Source organism: Oculina patagonica, chromosome 8 (assembly GCF_052425735.1).
Source record: "Oculina patagonica isolate OP01 chromosome 8, crgOcupat, whole genome shotgun sequence".
NCBI classification, from domain to species: domain Eukaryota; kingdom Metazoa; phylum Cnidaria; class Anthozoa; order Scleractinia; family Oculinidae; genus Oculina; species Oculina patagonica.
The window spans coordinates 19,940,701-19,959,726 of record NC_135765.1 but is presented as its reverse complement, the minus strand read 5'-3'; the positions used below and the strand labels follow the sequence as shown (position 1 = coordinate 19,959,726).

General features: G+C 36.3%; 1 protein-coding gene across 1 annotated transcript in view; it reads left to right on the top strand.

Moving 5' to 3' along the window:
• LOC144663651 (structural maintenance of chromosomes protein 4-like) overlaps positions 1–19,026 on the top strand; it is a 64,191-nt gene that overhangs the window by 29,615 nt on the left and 15,550 nt on the right. Inside the window, exons 16-25 of the mRNA XM_078524659.1 lie at positions 145–206; positions 2,120–2,189; positions 2,695–2,856; positions 5,034–5,074; positions 6,406–6,538; positions 6,826–6,880; positions 8,902–9,029; positions 10,638–10,742; positions 15,671–15,797; positions 16,951–17,002. Coding sequence (XP_078380785.1) covers positions 145–206; positions 2,120–2,189; positions 2,695–2,856; positions 5,034–5,074; positions 6,406–6,538; positions 6,826–6,880; positions 8,902–9,029; positions 10,638–10,742; positions 15,671–15,797; positions 16,951–17,002 — 935 coding nt within the window. The remainder of the gene's footprint in view (positions 1–144; positions 207–2,119; positions 2,190–2,694; positions 2,857–5,033; positions 5,075–6,405; positions 6,539–6,825; positions 6,881–8,901; positions 9,030–10,637; positions 10,743–15,670; positions 15,798–16,950; positions 17,003–19,026) is intronic.

Below are 19,026 nucleotides of genomic sequence, written 5' to 3'. Positions count from 1 at the left end.
GAGCGCATGGCTTAACGTAAACCTGTTCAAGTACAATATAATTATACCCACTACAAACAGTTCAAGAATTTTCCTGCAAGGTGATGGGTATAATAATTATCATTTATCATTCAGCGTATCGTCAGTTTTCAATTTCTTTTTCAGCTTCGTAGCATAAGAACAAAAGTTGAGGAAGCAAGAAGTTCCCTTCAAGCTTCACATAGCAGGTTGGTTTCTAATACAAGTACTATTTTGGCTCCACCTTTCTACAAGATACTTTTAATTTTGTCTTTTGGCAATGCATTTTTCTCCTACGGATGGCATATTACGTGCTTTATAAGTGATGGGTGTTGTAGAATCAAGCATTTTGGCTGCAAATCAAATGTACTGTAATGGCTTTGGCCAGCCACAGTCCATGCTGAAATCAAAATAAGTTTGAGAAAATTTGTTTCCTACAGTAAGGTTATTTTTTCTTGTTTATTTTATTGATGTATTCTGCCATAACCCATTTTAAAGCAATGCAATATATTAGCCACAGTATTCTAAGACTATGAATAGTTTATGAATAAAATTGACTTACACTGTTGCCTTGTCATGAGGCAGGTACAAAACTCGGAATGGATCAACTTGGACTGGACCAGATCATATCAGATCAAATCGGACCAGTCCAGGTCGGATCAACTTGGATCAACTCGGATCGTCAAAACAAAAATAAAAAAAAGTTAACCCAAATTGTAGGCCAAATCAAATGAGCTCTGCGGCATTTGGAACACTGTAACTCGACAGTGCCAGGTTGCATCCCGTGTACTCGTACGCCTTGAGTGCATTGCATATCTCTTAGCTAAAGAAGAAATATTTTTAACATGGTAAATCTATTTACATGACGATGCACTAAAGAAGAACATATAACTTTCATAACCTTTGATCAGTTTTGAGGACGCATCTCTGATACCGTGAAGTCTCTAGATAAAGGCGGAATTTCCAGAATTATTGCAAGTATGCACAAGACAATGGATTAAATAATTGTGAACAATGGACAGTGTACAAATATCGAATATATATCACTTTCCACCGATTATTTTCGCACATTTTAGCACCTACGATCGCCTTGTGTGACGGTGTCACGCAACTAGTTAAAACGAAACATTGTATTGCCATGGATTCTTAATTTGCAGTTATAATTATTGCAAAAAGCTAGATTTCCCTTTCAGACAATGAGCGTCAAAAGTCCTTGAGACAGTTGGATGAAATTAATACTAATTTAAAATTCCTGTTTTTCCACCTTTTATCTGCTACCACTTTAGAACCACTCCCCCTCCCCCCCCCCATTTCAATGTTGTACACAAACGAGGCAAGTCTTGCAGATAGCAAATCCAACATTGATTTGGGGGGAGGGGGTAATATTGAAGGGGTGAGGGGTAAAATTTGTCCAAGGTACTCAAAAGTGCCAACTGTCTCAACACTTTTGGTGTCCATTGTAGTTTTAATTCCATCGATCTGTTGTAATTCCTGGTTGGTGGCTTCTTTAATGTTAGGGAAGTGAAAAAAAAGTGTTTTGTCCTTCGAGACTCGTGCGTTAAGAGCACACAAGATTGACAGCAGAATCGAATTTATTTTCCCTTTTGCTCAACAGCTTACCTTGAAGCTCTTATCCTTGAAAACCTATTGAAGGGATTCAATAAAAGATAAGATTTCATAGCTTTCCCAAAACACAGCGTGTGAGTTTTTCACAGTGAAATTTTCACAAGTCAATTACGTTATCAGCGTGTGCCATTGGGATTTTGAGCACGCTTGCATATACTGAATTTGATTGCGTGACTCTGCTAGCTATGTTATAAAAGTTCTTACAGTACAGGTTGCTAAAATTAGCATCTTTAAGGAGGCTCACAACAGTTTCCAGCACTTTTCAGCACATATACTTTGATAGGTCAGTACTACAAATTAAATCTCTGTTAGTTGCTGCTACAATAATGATATCAAACAAATTTTCAATCATGGCTGAATAAGTTGAGGTCATTTTCTTGTCCTCATGCTATTTATGAAAGTAACGTACTTGGACTGTTTAGGAATTTGGAGGGTTTTTTTTTATTGTTCTAGTATGACAGAATTGAAACTGGAGTGTCTGTTGTTGAATTTTCAGGGGCAGAGTGTTGGAGGCTCTCATGCAGCAAAAGGCATCAGGAAAGATTCAAGGAATTTTTGGTCGTCTGGTAAGTGCTATAGTGACAGTCCATTGTTACATGCCCACTTCAGTGTGGCTGCAAAGATGATGAGATTAATTGCCTGTGACATGAAAGTTTTGGCATCACATGAGTTGGAATTAAAAATTTTGATGGGTGGCTTATTTTGAACTACTTTTTGAGGTATAAAGATGTTCAAGGTATTCTGCATGGTTGCTTGGTATTGTTACTTCATTCTAGTTACATTTACATGTACTTCAGCTTCTTTCTCTACATGTAATTATTCTTTCAAGTTTCTTAAACTTACCAGCTTGCTCTTACATCAAAATAACCACAGGTGGCTGTTCCAGGTTTCCAATTGCAAGATTGTTCCCTTCTCTCAGAAAAGCCCCCCTTTTGCCCCCTTCTGGTCCTTTTTATGTCACCCAAAGGAAGGGTACTCTTTTAAGTCTGAAGTTGTGTCATTTGCAGTATCCAAACCCAAGAAAATTAAGTGTTAACCATGGTTTCAGCGAAGTTCATATTTTCTTTTCAGGGAGACCTTGGTGCCATAGATGATAAATATGATGTAGCTATAAGTACAGCATGTGGAGCACTGGACAACATTGTGTGTGACAGTATTGACACTGCTCAGAAGTGTATTACCTTCCTCAAGCATAATAACATTGGGGCTGCTACGTTTATTGGCCTTGACAAGGTACACAAGTACCGTAAACACCCCGTATACCGCACCCGCAGTCCGCACCCGCCTCGTGGGTTTTGAGTGGAACAAGTGAGTCACGAGCCATTTGTGTCACAACAACAGAACTCGGCCGACGTCGGCCGGCGCGTGGGGGGCGGGAACAAGCAAAACAAGATGGCGATGGGGCGTTCGGTTTCGTGGCTATCATTCGCAGGATTTGGGGCCATCTTTGGGATAAACTTGTTGCTGGGTTTCGTATCAGTTCGAAATTTTCCATCAGTGCATGAGAGAACATGGCATCTTACTCGTGTCTCGGGTCGTATCATTACTGTTAGTTTGGGCAGTCGACACTGAAACAGTTTTGGAGCTGTCAAACTGCCAGCATCGGTACTCTCTTGTAGTTTTATGTTATATTATTTACATTTTTCCATAATTACACAGTTAGAACGGCACCTTTCCCAGGCCGCACCCCGCTTTCGAGCGAAATTTTGGAAAAAGGTGCGGCTTATCTGCGGGTTTTTACGGTAGCTTACTTTCAGAAATTTCTGTTTCCCATCGTGGATTGAATAAAATGCTTTTCTGAAGTTATTACCAACTAAAAATTAGAAGTTCAATATGCAACTTAATTTTCATTTTTGTCAAATGAAAACTAATTTTGTTGCCGTGAGGTCTTGAGTAAATGAGACGGTCGTGATTTAAAAACATTAGTTCTCAAGGATGCCAAACTCCTCTCATACCTCTCATACACATGTAAAACACAAGTCAGGTAGAATGAAATAGTTCAAGAGCTATAACGGAAAAGCTTAGAGACCACGTTAAGCTGACTCTGAACACAAGTGTAAAATCCAGTCTGTCGCTATAGGAATCATACTGCATAAGGTGAACCCAATTTGGGAATTATTTGAAAACTGAAATCTGGAACTTACAATACAGTACATTTTAATAGTACAGTTAAATGTATTTTAACATAGTTAACCACAAGGAGCAAGAGCCTGGTCATTAGCGTGTTTCTAGTGTTTCTGGCGTTTGTTTGTAGCGTTTAGCGTTTCTGGCATCTGTTTGTAGCATTTGGTGGTGTTCTTATGGTTGCTGGAGCACTGGGGCCGAGTCCCGTCCAGCGGTGTCTCCCTTTGGTATATTCTTAGCCATCCCATGTGCTTGTGTTTTTTGTTTGTTTATTTGGCGTGGTGTAGTTTTAGTTTGTTGTGGATTTCTCAGCGTTCCCTCCCTTCCCTGAGACCGGGCCATTTACTGGGACCTAGTGTTTAGTTTTCTTCCACTAAGCCATTTGGTTTTGATTGTGACGAGTGCTTGGGTTTGGGGGCCTGATGTGGGGGGCTCGTGGCTGGGTTGCGGGTTTGGGCAGGCCAGTTGGGGGTTCTGGCACCTTGGAGGTGTGATTGTGATTGCAGCCCCAGGCCCCTTGGGCACCTAACCTCCACTTGCGAGCTGTGGGCGTTAAGCAAGGATGATTTTCATATCCGGAATATATTATCCAAAATATGTGTAACTTTTACTTTTCACTTCAAAATAATCTGCACTGTTCATAAGCCGATAGCTTACCAACATTTTGTAATGTCCAACAAAGCTGCGTTCGAGTTCGTAAACAGACAAAAATGGCTTCTGTTTGGTGATTGTTACATGATGGACGTACTTGTACAAAGTAATACCTCTGGTCATAAACACACTAATTCGTCCACTGAGCCGCAAAACGTGACAAAATGGCTTTATCCCGATTTTCCCGCCCCTTTTTCTGTACAATTTTGACATTTTGCTTGCAAACTACAGGAATTTGGGAAGATGTATCAAATTAAAAAAGGTTTGTGTTTCAACTTTTGAAGTAAGCATGCTCATGGTTTTATTGTGGAGTTAGGTCCATTTTTGGCGTTTTTTTTTTTATTGAAGAAATAGATTGCAGTCTGTATTGCAATCGACCACCACAGTGGCACAATGAGTATGGAACATGATTAATAATTTAAGCTATATACTGTATTATTATTTGTGGGGGAAGGGGGGCTAAATTTTCCTTTCTTTAATGGAGGAGACTGGGTGAGTGCATTTTGGAGGTCACATTCCCAGATGGCGAGTGCTCCGAAATTTTAGTTTCCAACCCTGAATATGCCTTAAAAGCAATTCCAAAAAATGTAGCCCCAATAATTGAAAACGAAAGTTTCCTTTCCTCGCTTGTGCAGGTGGAGAAATGGAAGAAGGATGCATCCTCAAAAATCCAAACGTAAGTTTAGCAATTATTAGTAATAATAATAAGGTTGTTTGATCCACCACATGACCAGGTGGACCATGACAAGACTTAGCAGGTGCAGGGCAATGAGAAAGGACAAACTAAAGACAGAATAGCTAGGTCATTGTAAAGGGTCTTTGTAATGTCCCAAGCTAAGAAAACAAACCATGGAGAGTAGATCAAAGGAATTACCTTCTGGTCCACACATATTTTTTAATGACTTAAAAGCTAACGGTTATCTCTGAGAGCTTCATCAAGTCAGCTGGCAAATCAAACAAAACAAACACGCAACCAAGAACCCAGGAGAATCCAAAAGCATACACGTCCATTCCGTATGTGAAAGGAGTGTTGGATGGATTTTGAGTCACGAAAACATCAAGACAGCGTTTAAACCAGTATGAACGTTAGGAAATCTCTTCAAAAAGCCCAGAAGGACCGACCGGACAAAGATCAGTTGAAAGGCATCGTATACAAAGTGACTTGCAGGACATGGGCATTTGCATATGTTGGGGAAAGCAAAAGAAACCGGAAATCGAGGGGGGGGCGAACACAAGCCCGGTACAAACGAAAATATAAACTCCGCGATTAAACATCATGCAGAAATCAGCCACGACATACATCCAAGTTACGCCGAAATTCTTGAAACAGGTGTAAGGAGCAAGAACAAAAGGCTGTTTCTGGAATCCTTACATTCTTTCCTTGACAAAAACAGTATAAACGAAAGAACGCCTTTCCCAAGGGTTTACGCATCGCTTGTTGCTCCCCAGGGGGGCAACGAACAATAACGTCGATGTAGCTTATTAGCATTCTGCAAACCTTGCAAAAATCCATCATTCTCTGAAGAAGACCGCAGAAGGCGATCGAAAATTTAGAGTGTCGTTTTATATTTTTAGATCTGTTTTAAACATTTTTATATTTTTTTTTATGTGGAAGGAGGTTTATTTCTTATAAGACAGGACAAGAAAAGCTAGCTTGGCACAGCTTTTAACTGCAACTCCTTACTGTTGTCAGTAAAAATGGCTACAGCAAACAGTTTGCAGTCTTGTACAATAGAGATACAAAGACCATCATTTACAGCAAATCAATGACAGGTTGGAATTGGTGGGGTGAACATACCAGCCCCATGAAAAGGACAAACTCTATGTTTAATTTAGTAGTATTTTGTAGTAAACATCAGTTTTTGGCCTACTTTAGTGAAACTTAATTACTTTTGCCAAGCTTAGTTAAGCCATGTGTGATATTGAGTCAGTGCAATTGATGTCCTTAGGTGTGTCATTTTCTGAAAAGTTAACAACTTTGACACTTTTTTATGATTTGCTTACTAGGCCAGAGAATGTACCACGCCTATATGACCTGGTCCATGTGAAGGATGATCAAATTCGCACTGCTTTCTTCTTTGCTCTAAGAAACACACTTGTTGCTGATGATCTAAAACAAGCCACAAACATTGCCTATCAGGTAAAACCCCTTGCATGTATTGCTTAAGCATAGGGATTTGCCATGTCAGGGTACATGAAACAAGCTTACAGTAAAACCCTTTTTTTTTTCATTCCTTTCATTTTGTTCAGTCAGTTGTTCTTTGTTGCAGGTAGGGAGGGATGATACCTTTTTTACAGTAACATTCAGTGTTTTCTTTGGAAATTCATAATTACAACTGTAGTACAAGCCATGGGTCAATATAAACCATGCAGTGAACAGTATGCAGCAAGCTTACTAAATTGAAAAAAAAAAAATTACTTTATCAGGGAACTAAAAGATGGCGTGTGGTGACATTACAAGGAGAACTCATTGATCAAGCAGGTACGGTATTGTAATAAATCAATGTTGTTATAATAACTGTTTACAAGGCTTAAAAAATTGTTTTAAAAAACTACTAAGGTCAAATAAACCCAAATTTCGATTTAACTACAACCCAAGACATTAGTCCTTGGGAAGGTTACACATGATCGCTTTGATTTCAACAAGTTTTTGATAAATTTGATCTATAGGTACGTACACAAGGTGTATGGGCCCCCTCTCCCCCATATCAATGTTGAAGTATTACTGAACATTATGATAGACAATATGCTGTGATTGAAGTCTCTAGGTATACTTCAACATTGAATGAGGGGGGAGGGGGAGCGAAAACTTGGCGACCTTCCCAGCAGAATTGTCTTGGGTTGTAGTTGCCCACTGTTTTCCCACTGGAAAAACAACACAAACACAAAAAGTGTGATGTCACAAGCGTATTTACATACTCTCATCTAAACTCACCTATCGACTAATGAGAGTGTGTGTACTATCTTAATTATTTTATAAATGGGCAATTCCACATGAGAGGTGTAAAAATCAAGGTTTTTCAAAAGATATTTCAGATGGAATAATTACCTGTGCTGCATTGTAGACATGTTATAGTATACAAAAAAAACAACTTTTACTTTGTCTGTGACAACAGTGTTTCTAGGGGAGGTCCCCAAAGTAGGGGTTTACCTTCTTAATAATTTACAATGTCTGTGATGCACATTTTTAACTTACAAAAATCATACTTTCAAAATGCTTATGAATTCAAACAATTATATTAGGAATATTCCCTCATTTGTGTTGATAAATAACTGATAAAGACTTCATCCAAAATATTTTTAAAAAATAGCAACAGCGATGTGAAGTTCTGTCATGGGATGTTACGTAACGTCCATGAAATTTTGTGCATTTCTTTTTCTCTCCTTAAGTTATTATTTGAAGGATTCTTAAAAAATTTCTGCTGCTTTTTTACTTATCAAAAATGAACATTTTGATGATAACAAAACTCTGGTAAACTGTTACATTTTTTAACTAAGTGCAGTTTAAGTTGGTCATGGATGCCATATCATGGATGTTACACTTTTTGTAAAAATGTTGAAAAAAAGGCAAAACTTTATCAGTCTTTGGAAAAATATTTAGGCGGTATAGCAGTGGGCAGTTTTTTCCAAAAGACAGATTTGGGTTGATAAACAGCAAGCTTGTGGAAAGAGATTTGCTGAAAATGCAGGTTTATATGTCATGTAAGGACCGTGAAATGTCCTCAAAAATTTAAATGAGCATTCCACAGGTTTTAAATTAACTAGCAAGATAATTTCATTTCCAACTGCCAAGAAATATTGTTTTACTACAAATGATAGAGCCCAACAATTGAAAAAAGTTAATTTATTTGGTAAACTTGAAGAAGAATTCACATAGTGTAACATCCATGACAATTTTTGTAACGTCCATGACGTTACATTTTTAGTCTCCAAGAAAAACTGTGAAAGATAATGGAGGTGAAAACAAAATTTTCAGTTAACACAATCACTAAACTACATTGACATGGAGAAGATATTTTGAAAATGCTTGAAAGTTCACAGGAATTTTAAAGTAATGCTAATGCACTAAATTACGTGGTTGATTTTTATGTAACGTCCACGAGAGTCGTTTTTCTCAATATTTCTCTGGCACAAATAAGTCAACTGGAAAAAAGAAGTAATCAAATTAACACACTAAGGTGGGTGCACAGACTTGTACATCAATGAAAAGTTTCAAAACTTGTTTTCATCCTTAGACAATGCAAGTTTAAAGTTCTAAAAATTAGTCTGAATTGTAACGTCCATGACATGGAATTGCCCAAATAAAAATATGACATACTTGTATGGTACATGAACTATTTGTCTTGAAATGTTGTCATCATCATGTCCTACTATAAAAAGGTGTTAGCAAGCATTTATAATTTAAATTATGTATTTTATTCAGACCATTCTTGTTTTTTTTTTTTAAATTAATATAGACTATTAATTTGGCAAAACTTAAGTTTATTTGTTTTTCATTTAAAGGCACAATGAGTGGAGGCGGAAACAAGGTTGTCAAGGGAAGAATGGGTTCTTCCATTATATCAGATGTAAATCCTGATCAGCTTGAAGCAATGGAGAAAACCTTGGAGAAAGAGACCAAGGCAGCTGAGGTACAAGATACCATGCCGATTGGTAGTCCTTGATGTTTTCACTTGACAAGTGTCAAAGTTCAAAATGCATTTAATTCATTTACGACCACTGTGTATGTGTTTGTGCTAGTTTTGTAAAAAAAATTGAATTTAACAAGCAATGACAATAATTAATTTACTCCATTGAATGACAATTAAATTACTCCATTTTGATATGCTGAGAGCAGGTAAAGTGATTATAATTATTTATTTGTGCTCAAGGGCAAACACAGAAAAAACAGAAACAAGTATCTTCAAGAGAAAAACAAAAGAAAAATAATAATCCTAAGAAATAAAGTTCAAAAAGAAAAAATAATAATAAGTTCTCTCAGACTCCATTTACCAGTTAAACTGCTTTGTTTATCTGTCACTTTTTGCTAATTAAAAACAAAACACAACTTGCTGTCATTCAAGAAAATGAATTCTTTGATTGGAAACGGTCAAATTAATTATCGCAATATTGTGCCATAAGTAGACGACTTAAAGGAAGCATTTCATTCAGTTTCACTTTTGTACAGTTTCAGATCAGAATAAAAATTCTGCTGGGAATCAACGCAGAGATTATTAACTTGTTAAACAAAAGTGTGTATAGCTTTAGAAACTGCTTTTCAGATAAATAGGCTTTACACCCGGCGAGCAGAGTTTCTTTCAAGGTTTTCAAAACATTAATTTTTATCGGAAAGCCGAAATTGATTTATAAAGTTAGCCTTTAGTTTTGTGCTATATTCATCACTTCATTTGCTTTTCTTGACTCTCTGCAGTGTAAATTCAATATGCTGAACCTTTTTGGAGCACGTACTTTTCAATTTTAGTGAGGTTATTTTATTCGGATTTAAATAGCAAACAGCATTCCTCACTCTTGCTAACCAATCGATCGACTCAACATTGAAGTTGAGTGCGCGCGTATACAAACAAAGAGTTTGCGACACATTATTTCTAGGTTTCTTTACCACACAAAATAAAGTAGGAAAAAAATAAAAACGTTATTTGCTGGCCAAGGTTGGTTCGTATGGGGAAAAACTGTACCCTTGGTCTTGAGCACGGCCCTGGGCGTTCGGCCTCGTGTTTTTTTACAGTTTTTTTCCTATATGGGCCTCCGACCGGCAAATAACATATATAAATTTCATTGAAATGTACAGTGTCTGCATAAATAGAAAAACAGTAAAGACTGTTTTCTTCCTTGTTTCCAGTCATTTGTTCTCAACTTCCAATAACTAAAACTCCCAATAACTTGAACCTTTTTCAATTTCCCTGTGGAGTCTACTGTAAGTCTCTTAATGGGCTGGCCCCAGAATAGAATGTTAAGTTATAAAACCCACAGTATAAATCTTCTATGGAACTCCCTCCCCAATACCACCAGGTCACTGCCCATAGTTGAAGCTTTCAAATCAACAATTCGTAATTTAGAATTTGACACTGACTGCTGTCCCTTCTGTAAATAGTTGTTATTAATTATGTAATTGTACATATTATAATTTGTTATTATTCCATTCTCATCTTTTTTTGTTTATTTATTTATTTTATTGAAGATATTAGCAATCTTGCTACTTTAAATTCGTGGTGAAACAAAGTTTGTTATTGTTACCACAGGAACATAGAGAATCAAAAAAGAGACTTGAAGAGATAGTGGATGACCTAAAAAAGGAACTGTCAACTGCAGAGCTCCAGTTACAGAAAAATAACATGGAGATCAAGGTTCTTGCATTGTTTTGTAGTCCGTGAAATCTAGATTGTAAAATTTAAAATTTCTGTTGTACTTGCTATATACCCATAAGTAATGGGACAGCTAGGAGTGAATTCTGGTAATTGATATTTCCCTTTCTGTACAGAACTCCAATTAACTTAATGATCATTGACACTGTATATAACAATCAATAATTGATAACTAAAAATTTTTAAAAAATCTGAAGCTCAAAGGGTGAATAAAAACCATTAAAACACATACTAGAAATTAGTCAGAGACAAACACCGGTTAGTGTCTGTAGCATGTCTTGAGAAAGCTCTGGCGCTGCTGTCCATCTCTATCTGAGACGATGGTATTTTTCATCTCTTTCGGCGTGATGGGCCTGTAGTCAGTCAGTGGCTCAGTCTTTTGTTTGTTTGTCACACCAATCAGATTTTTCTTCACACATGTGTTTATGGGGAAGCAATCTGACACAGTTGTAGTGGCGTTTCGTCGAGATTTTAGATTTGTAGGAGGTGGATGGTGAGTTGTGAATTAACCCTGGATTAAAAACATGTTTCCCGTAACACTCACTCTGCTTACAATGCACACGCCATCAGCAAAAGGCCCAACACAAACTTGTTATTCGTCTTATTCGAGTGTTCGTTTTGAAGAGGCTGGCTTTCCTGACCGTGGTAAAAAATTACATAAAGCATTTGCACACAGCAGATTTAAAGATTAATGTTGTCATTATGTTGTTAATACTGTGGGTATGATTTTATCACTTACAAAGAGTCGAAGAAATGGAAAGGAATCTTCTATAGATTCCTAATTTAATTAATTTATATTACTGGAGACTCCGTGGCATTAAATAAAACTGCAATTAATTTAATTAGTCTCTTGAGCGTCTTGCTCAATTTACCAATTCAGAAGTGTCGTTTGTGTTTATACCTTTAAAACATCTTGTTCAAACATTTAATGAACCGGTATAAGTATTAACTTTGCTGTTAAAAGCAACTACAATCGATAGCAAAAACAAAATAAGAGCGTGCCATTCCGTGACCATTTGATAACTCAATTAGTTCTTGTTTGTTGAATAAAATTTACGTTTGAGTGAACCAAAATTTTTGTTGAACAGTTCTGACAGGTAACAAATACTCCAGGTGTACTGAGCTTTAAAGAACTTTCCCGAAATAGAGTGGTTTTAGATTTTATTTGTTTATTACTTTGGTTATTACAGTACTTTTCGTTCAATGACTATTGAGCGGGTTAAATGGAGACATGGCTTTTTCAAGAAAAACAAAAGTATCATGTTCATTCGTTTTCAAAAAACAAAGGTATCATGTTACAAAAGTGAGGAAAAACAACAGTATCATGTTACAGTGTTTGGCAAAATGCCAAAAGTATTCTGTAACAAACAAAAGTTTCATGTTTGAGATACTGAACGCCTTTCAGCGTTCTTCAGGACTAGAGGTAAACAAAACTAAAACCGAAGGAATGTGGCTAGGTGCTCTCAGACATAACTCTGAAGCTCCCTTAGATATTGCTTGGCCTTCAAAACCGATAAATTCCCTTGGAATTGACTTTACCTACAACGAGGAAGTCTCTTACAAGAAAAACTTTGAACAAAAATTAGGTTCAATGAAAAGCATACTCAACATATGGCTTCCAAGAAACCTCACTTTGTATGGCCGAATAACTATACTCAAAACCCTCGGACTATCCAAACTCATCTATAACACATCAATGCTGTCTTTTCCGCCAAACTTCCCAGCCTTAGTAAAGCAAACCATTTCCGATTTTGTTTGGAACAGTAAACCTGCTAAAATCAAGCACACGACAATGATAGGACCAAAGACAAAAGGTGGTTTAGATTTACCGGACTTTGACACCATAAACAAAGCATTGAAAGTCTCCTGGATACGAAGATTACATGAAAGTAAAAATAACGCATGCTGGAGTCACATACCGTTATCGTTTATAAAGCACTTAGGAGGACCTTTTCTATTTGAATGCAACTATGACCTAAAATCGCTTAAAATAGATATTCCAATTGACTTTTATAAAGACGTCCTTTACATCTGGCAGACTATTAACCAACACTCTCCAGAAACAAAAGAACAAATACTTAATGAAATCATATGGAACAACTCTTTTATCAAAATTGAAGGCTTCTCCGTGTATTATAGAAAATGGCACAAATCGGGGGTCGTCCGAATCAAAGATATTTTCTGTGGAAACAACTTCTTAACATTTAATGATTTTTACACTAAATTCCAAATCAAAACAACATTTCTCAAGTACTGTGGCTTATGTAATGCCATACCCGCTAGCTGGATCCGTTCACTTAAAAGCTCTGCTGACGAAGCGCAGCGCAAATCAGATCATAACCAGAAAATAGATATCGGTAAATTGTCATGCAAAGTGGCTACCAAAATTCTCATAAACAAAAAGTTTGAAACCCCGACCGCAGAAAGAAGATTGAGGCAATTGAGTCTGGACGATAGCACAATACGCGCTATCTACGATATTCCTTTTAAAGTAACAAAAGACACTCGACTTGCTATCTTCCAATTCAAAATTATTCACCATATTTTACCAACCAATTCAACCCTTTACAGAGATAAAATCAAGGACCATGATAAATGCCACCTATGCACGCAAACGCAAACCCTGAGACATCTTTTTGTATCTTGTCCGAATGTACAGACTTTCTGGAATACGTTTGCTACGTGGTGGAACGTCAAAAATGACGATTCCATTGAGCTACACGAGAAAAACATTATCTATGGTTTTACAACTAACTTTCCTTTACGACTTGGCTTAAACCTCTGTGTACTCATTGCTAAATATTATATCTACACTGCCTCGAGAGATGAACAACACTACCACTTCAAAACCTTTCTAGCCCTTCTAAAAGATAAAATATCTATCGAAAAAAGCAGCTCAAAGTCTCAAATTCAACTCTAAGGCTTTTTTTTAGGTGAAATTTTGTAAGGCACTTTATTTTATCTATTTATTTTATTTTATTATTATCTTTCTGCTTCCTTTTGTCCGTAATTAGTCTTTGTACTCGTCACGAAGTTTTTTTGTTTACCTCGCTTTTTCTGTTTTGTCTACTTATTCTCCTTAAATGTATAGCTTTTGCATCTGTAAATAATGTAATGTTTGAAAGGACAGGAATTTTAGCTGATAAAGAATTAACATAAGCAAGCACTGTAAATAAGTACCGTATTGTTTTTAAAGCTCAGACACATTGTACATGTATGTAGCTGTTTTTTTTTTTTTTTTCTTTTTTTGTTTGCAATAAACTATTAAAAAAAAAAAAAAAAAAAAAAAAAGTTTCATGTTATGGTTGCTACAAAGCTAGCAACAAAATAACCGCTTTAAACAGAATAAGAACGTGCCATTTCGTGCCGTTTTGATAATTAAATTAGTTCTTGTTTTTCACTTAAATGATGAAATTTACGTATTGAATAAAACAGTTCTGACTGATGTATCAAAATGCACGTAAAAATTATTTTGTTTGCAAGCAAATTTTGTGCAAAAAAGTGACTCTGTGGGCCGCCATTCACAAATACTCGTAGTTATTCGGTTATAAGGCGCACGGTTTTTTCGAGAAAAATCTGTTTTTCTGTGGGAAGTTCATGCCATAATTGGGGTGCGTCTTATAGCCGAGTATTTTCGCCCAACAAAATCTTATGACCGCCATTTTACTGGAACTTACAGTTAAAACAAGAGAAATGAAAACACTAAATGTTGGTTATTGACTTTTACAGTATTAAAGATATAAGAAACATTAAGTTTAAACGCAAAGTTTATTATCGCGTATATAAAACGAGTTTTAGTAACACCTGTATATGCCAGCATTTTGTTGAAATTAGACAAAGAAAATCAAGCATACTCATTTGAAACAAACCTTTCTAAGCGTGGAAAGTGGAAAATGACTTTAGAAGACAAGGAAAACACCAAAAAAGCTTGAGAATCTTTGAAAAACACTCGATAAACAAAGTTCGTAGCGATACGAAGCATGCTTGATAACTTGGTAACAAAGCTACAAACTCAGTGGTCACTGGTAACAACACATCTGCCAGGTTGCTAAGCAGCTAAGTTCAAAGCATGAACGAAGGAAAGATGTTTTGCTCAAGTGGATTTACGTCTTTTTTAGCAGGAAATGTTACCTCTTTACTCGAAGATTGTGCCAAGGAGTATGAACAACATTCAAACATTCAAATTTTGTAAGAAAAAACTGTCCTTAGATTGATCACTACATCTGTTTAACTCTCCAACTCATGGTGCGTCTTATAACCGAGTGTGTTTGGAGAATTTTCAGTTTGTAAACTTGGCATAACAATGTTGCCAAGTTTGGGGTGCGTCTTATAACCGAGTGCGCCTTATAACCGAATAACTACGGTAGCTCAACCCATGACATAAACCATCCCAACAGGACAATCACCCAGTTTCACCCCAAGCCACCCCATAAATTGAAAAAATAACTCCTGCACGCTTAGCGTGCCTATGTTTGACAAAGTTTCCACATGAGAGGAACTGGTTTTTATATTTTCGCAAGGTTTCCTGGGATGCCTGTTTCAAAATGGCATCCGGTACAAAGCAACTGTTTTTTTCCAAAGCAATCACAAGAAAGAAGTGGAAATGATTACAGTACTGGACTGTTTGGCCTGAAACTATCGCGATTGTTATCGATAGTTGAATTTGCCATTGATGCATCACTATCGGAGCACTCCCAATCGCGATACATCGATAGTTTGATGTATGGTTACACCCCTACATCTAGATGGGCAATCTTGCCTCTATTATAATTTCGGCCATTGTTTAAAGCCCTGAAGCATTTTAATATTTTTATTTCATGAGAGAGATAATTTTACCTTTATTCAGATGAATATAATGAATGCAACATGTATGACTGTGTTGTAAGTACTTATAATCTTTTTGCTGTTAGGCTCTGGATGAACAAGAGGAGACATTAAAGCAGCAAGTAGTGCATTTAGAAAAACAAGTCAAGGAGAGTACTCCTGATAAGGCCAGGCTCAAGCAACTTGAAGACTTGGTTAAAACTCACGAAAAAGGCAAGAAATAAATAAGTTTTAATAAGAATTTATCTTGGGTTAAATTGCAGTTTGAATTGAAATGACGCACTATAGTCCTAACATCTTTACTCTGGGATCTGATACATGTACATGTAGATCACTCTTACTACACTCAGTCTGACTCTTTGTCGATACTCTGCCAATACTTGCAGCTAGGCCATCACATGACTAAGTTTCATAAAATTGTGGGCCATCACTTAAAAAATGCCAGAAATGTAAAGAGCATAAGGAAAATAGAAAAATGGCCAAGTTTGAGGCCCCTTGCATCAAAGGGTGAGATTTTGCCCAAGGTCTTGCCCTCTTGCAACATTTTCCATAAAATTTAATCATTATAATTTTTTTTCATAAAATCTCATCCTTTAATGCTAAGGGCCTTAAACTTGGCCAATATTTCCTTTTTTCGCCTTTTTTTGGCATTCTTTAAGTGATAACCCATAATATACAATTTTTGTAGAAATTTGGTCATGTGACCCTAGCTGCAAAGAGCATATTGAACCAAGTCTGTAAAATATAATATGGCTGTTTCTTAGATCATAACTTTTTTTTTTCTTTTTCTTTTTCTTTTTCCTTTCTTTGTTGGTTTGCGCCCTTTTTTTTTTTTTTTTTTTTTTTATAAAAACTTATAATGGTTTTAGGAATCTGAGATTTAACATAGTCTCTTTCTTTGGTCATAACTTTTGTAATAATGCAATTTTCACCCCCAAAAAGTACATCATATTAAGCATGTGGATGTTCTTTATCTACTGGCACTGGTTTTAATTTTCCAATACAGTATATGCTTTTTTCTCTGTTCTGGTCACATGACTTCTAAAATATGGCCGTGACAACGTCTTAATTTGGTTTCCAAAGAATGACAGTTAAAAACCTTCCGTAGCAATAACTGATTTATTGGTAGTTAACAAGGACACCCTATTACTTTTTTTGCATGTTTATCTTCTTCAGCCGTCTATTTTACATCTTTTCTTTTTTTGGACGATGATAAAAGCACAAAAAACCCTTGAGTACAAGTAGAAATTACTGCATTGGAACATTCATGGAATGATTTACATTAGGCTCTTGAAGGGCAGAGGTACTACGTTCATTAGTAGGCCATGTACCTTAGGTGCTAAAGTTGTTCCTTATCCCTTTACAGAATGGCAGGCAGCAGTTGCAGCATCAACCAAAATTGAAACAGAAGTTCAGAAGTAAGTTTAATAACACTGTTGTCTAAGTCAAGCAAGTTGTTTGTTATAAACTTACTAAACCTGCCCAGGAGACCTTAAATGAAATGAAAGTGCCTATGAAATTAAATAAATAGTTGCTGCTTATTTAAAAGGCTCTCCAAAATAAAGAAGAATGGCATTATCCATTTTAAAATATCGTCTTTCATTTTAGAGACATTAAGATTTTTGTATTATGCATATGATGATGTCATTTAAATCGTTCTACTAAAAGGTAAAGCACTGAATCAAGAATACCTTTAAAGATATTGAAGCAGTGTTCTTCAAACTTGGCATTAGTACTGTCCAACACAAAAGACTGTAATTGACACCTGTTGTGCCATTGCCTTGGTAACAGTTTTGCTATGACACCTATTTTAATAACAAATGACGTTCCCACTTTTGAATTTCGTGAGCCAACCTGCATCTTTGACAAAGGTCACTGCTGATGTCAAGTTTAAAAAATATCACTCCTGTATGTGACCCTCCACGGGAAAACAGGGTAAAAGGTGATAGCACGCTCACAACACGCTAACATAGCACGCTTAGTGTGTCCTAAGACACACTTTATGCGCATATTTTATTTGTACGACAAAGATGGACACATAGGCTTTTGTTTCAGTTATTCTAACAAGCTAAACCTTTTGTTTAGATTAGCGTGCTTATCATGACACATTAAGCAAGGTCAATCTACAATGAAATTCGGAAAGCTGTTAACCGTGATGGTGATTGAAAAATTCTTTAGCATGCCAGTTAAAGTGTGCCCTCACACGCTTAGCCTGTTGTGCTGTCTTGCACGCTAAGCGTGTTGTGATATTTTACGCACTGGTGTGTTGTCGCACGCTAGCTTTTGTTTTCGAACCTTAACACGCTTCTTTGTTTGACTTCATTTTTCGTATGTGCACACCTTATTGTTAAAGCGAAACAAAGGGGGTTTCCAAATGAAGTTTGTTCTTGAACATGCTTTAAGCCTGCTAAAACCAATTTCTTTTGTTATGAAGTGGAAGTGTGCCGTGAGCGTGCTGTCATCTTTTACCTGTTTTCCCTGTGGAGACATCCTTGATTTTGTGATGTATCTTGAAGTAGAACGATTTATGACGTTATCACATTCCTTGTTTAATATCTCAAAAAAGGAAAATGCCATTTCTTTTTATTTTGAAAAGCCTTTCAAATAAGCAGCACTTACCTTATCATAGGAAGTTAACGATACATGTTATTAACGCCAATTTCAAAAAATTGTGTTAATTTTTTTTATGTAAACATGTTTACTATAAGCATCTAACCAGAACTTACGCGTAAATTTTGTTCGCGTTGTTAAAATTATTGGTTGGTTCATGTATTCCTATAATAAGTATTTTTACATCATAGGCACTTAAAGATTCACAGCAAAATTAATGTACACTTAGTAGAAGGCCTTAGCTTGCTCTACTATAATAATGATGATTATGATAACAACTTTATTACCTTCTCTAATTCTCTAGCGTACATGAACATAAACTAACTACCAACATGGCACTATTTTTGTTGTTTATGTTGTCATAGTAGGGTAGGAGTTAAAATGTCATTAGATCTGCAATCTTGGATTAGCAAGTCAGATAATGGCAGAAATTAATACAAAATCAAGCCCAAATGCTAATGGCATGTGATAAAAAAGTGAAAAATATACATGGCAAAACAGTCGAAGTTTGGCCCAACCTGCAAGTAATTATGTGGATGCTATGGCAATGTCAAAATCTATGGACATGCAGTTGACATGTCAAAATGAGGTATGAACGAACAGCTACTAAGTTACAGCATCATAGATTAAGGTGATTGCGTATATATTCTTGCTGTGCATAATTTTTTGCATCATTTAGCGGGTGCACAAAACATTACGGGGTTTCCTTCAGGAAAAGCTTGGCAGGAAAATAAATGGTTGTTTTCTATTAAACAGGCATGGTGACCTCCTTTTTTGTTACATAAACTTAAAGAAATCACAACTCTTTATGATATATCCAAATAATTTTCAA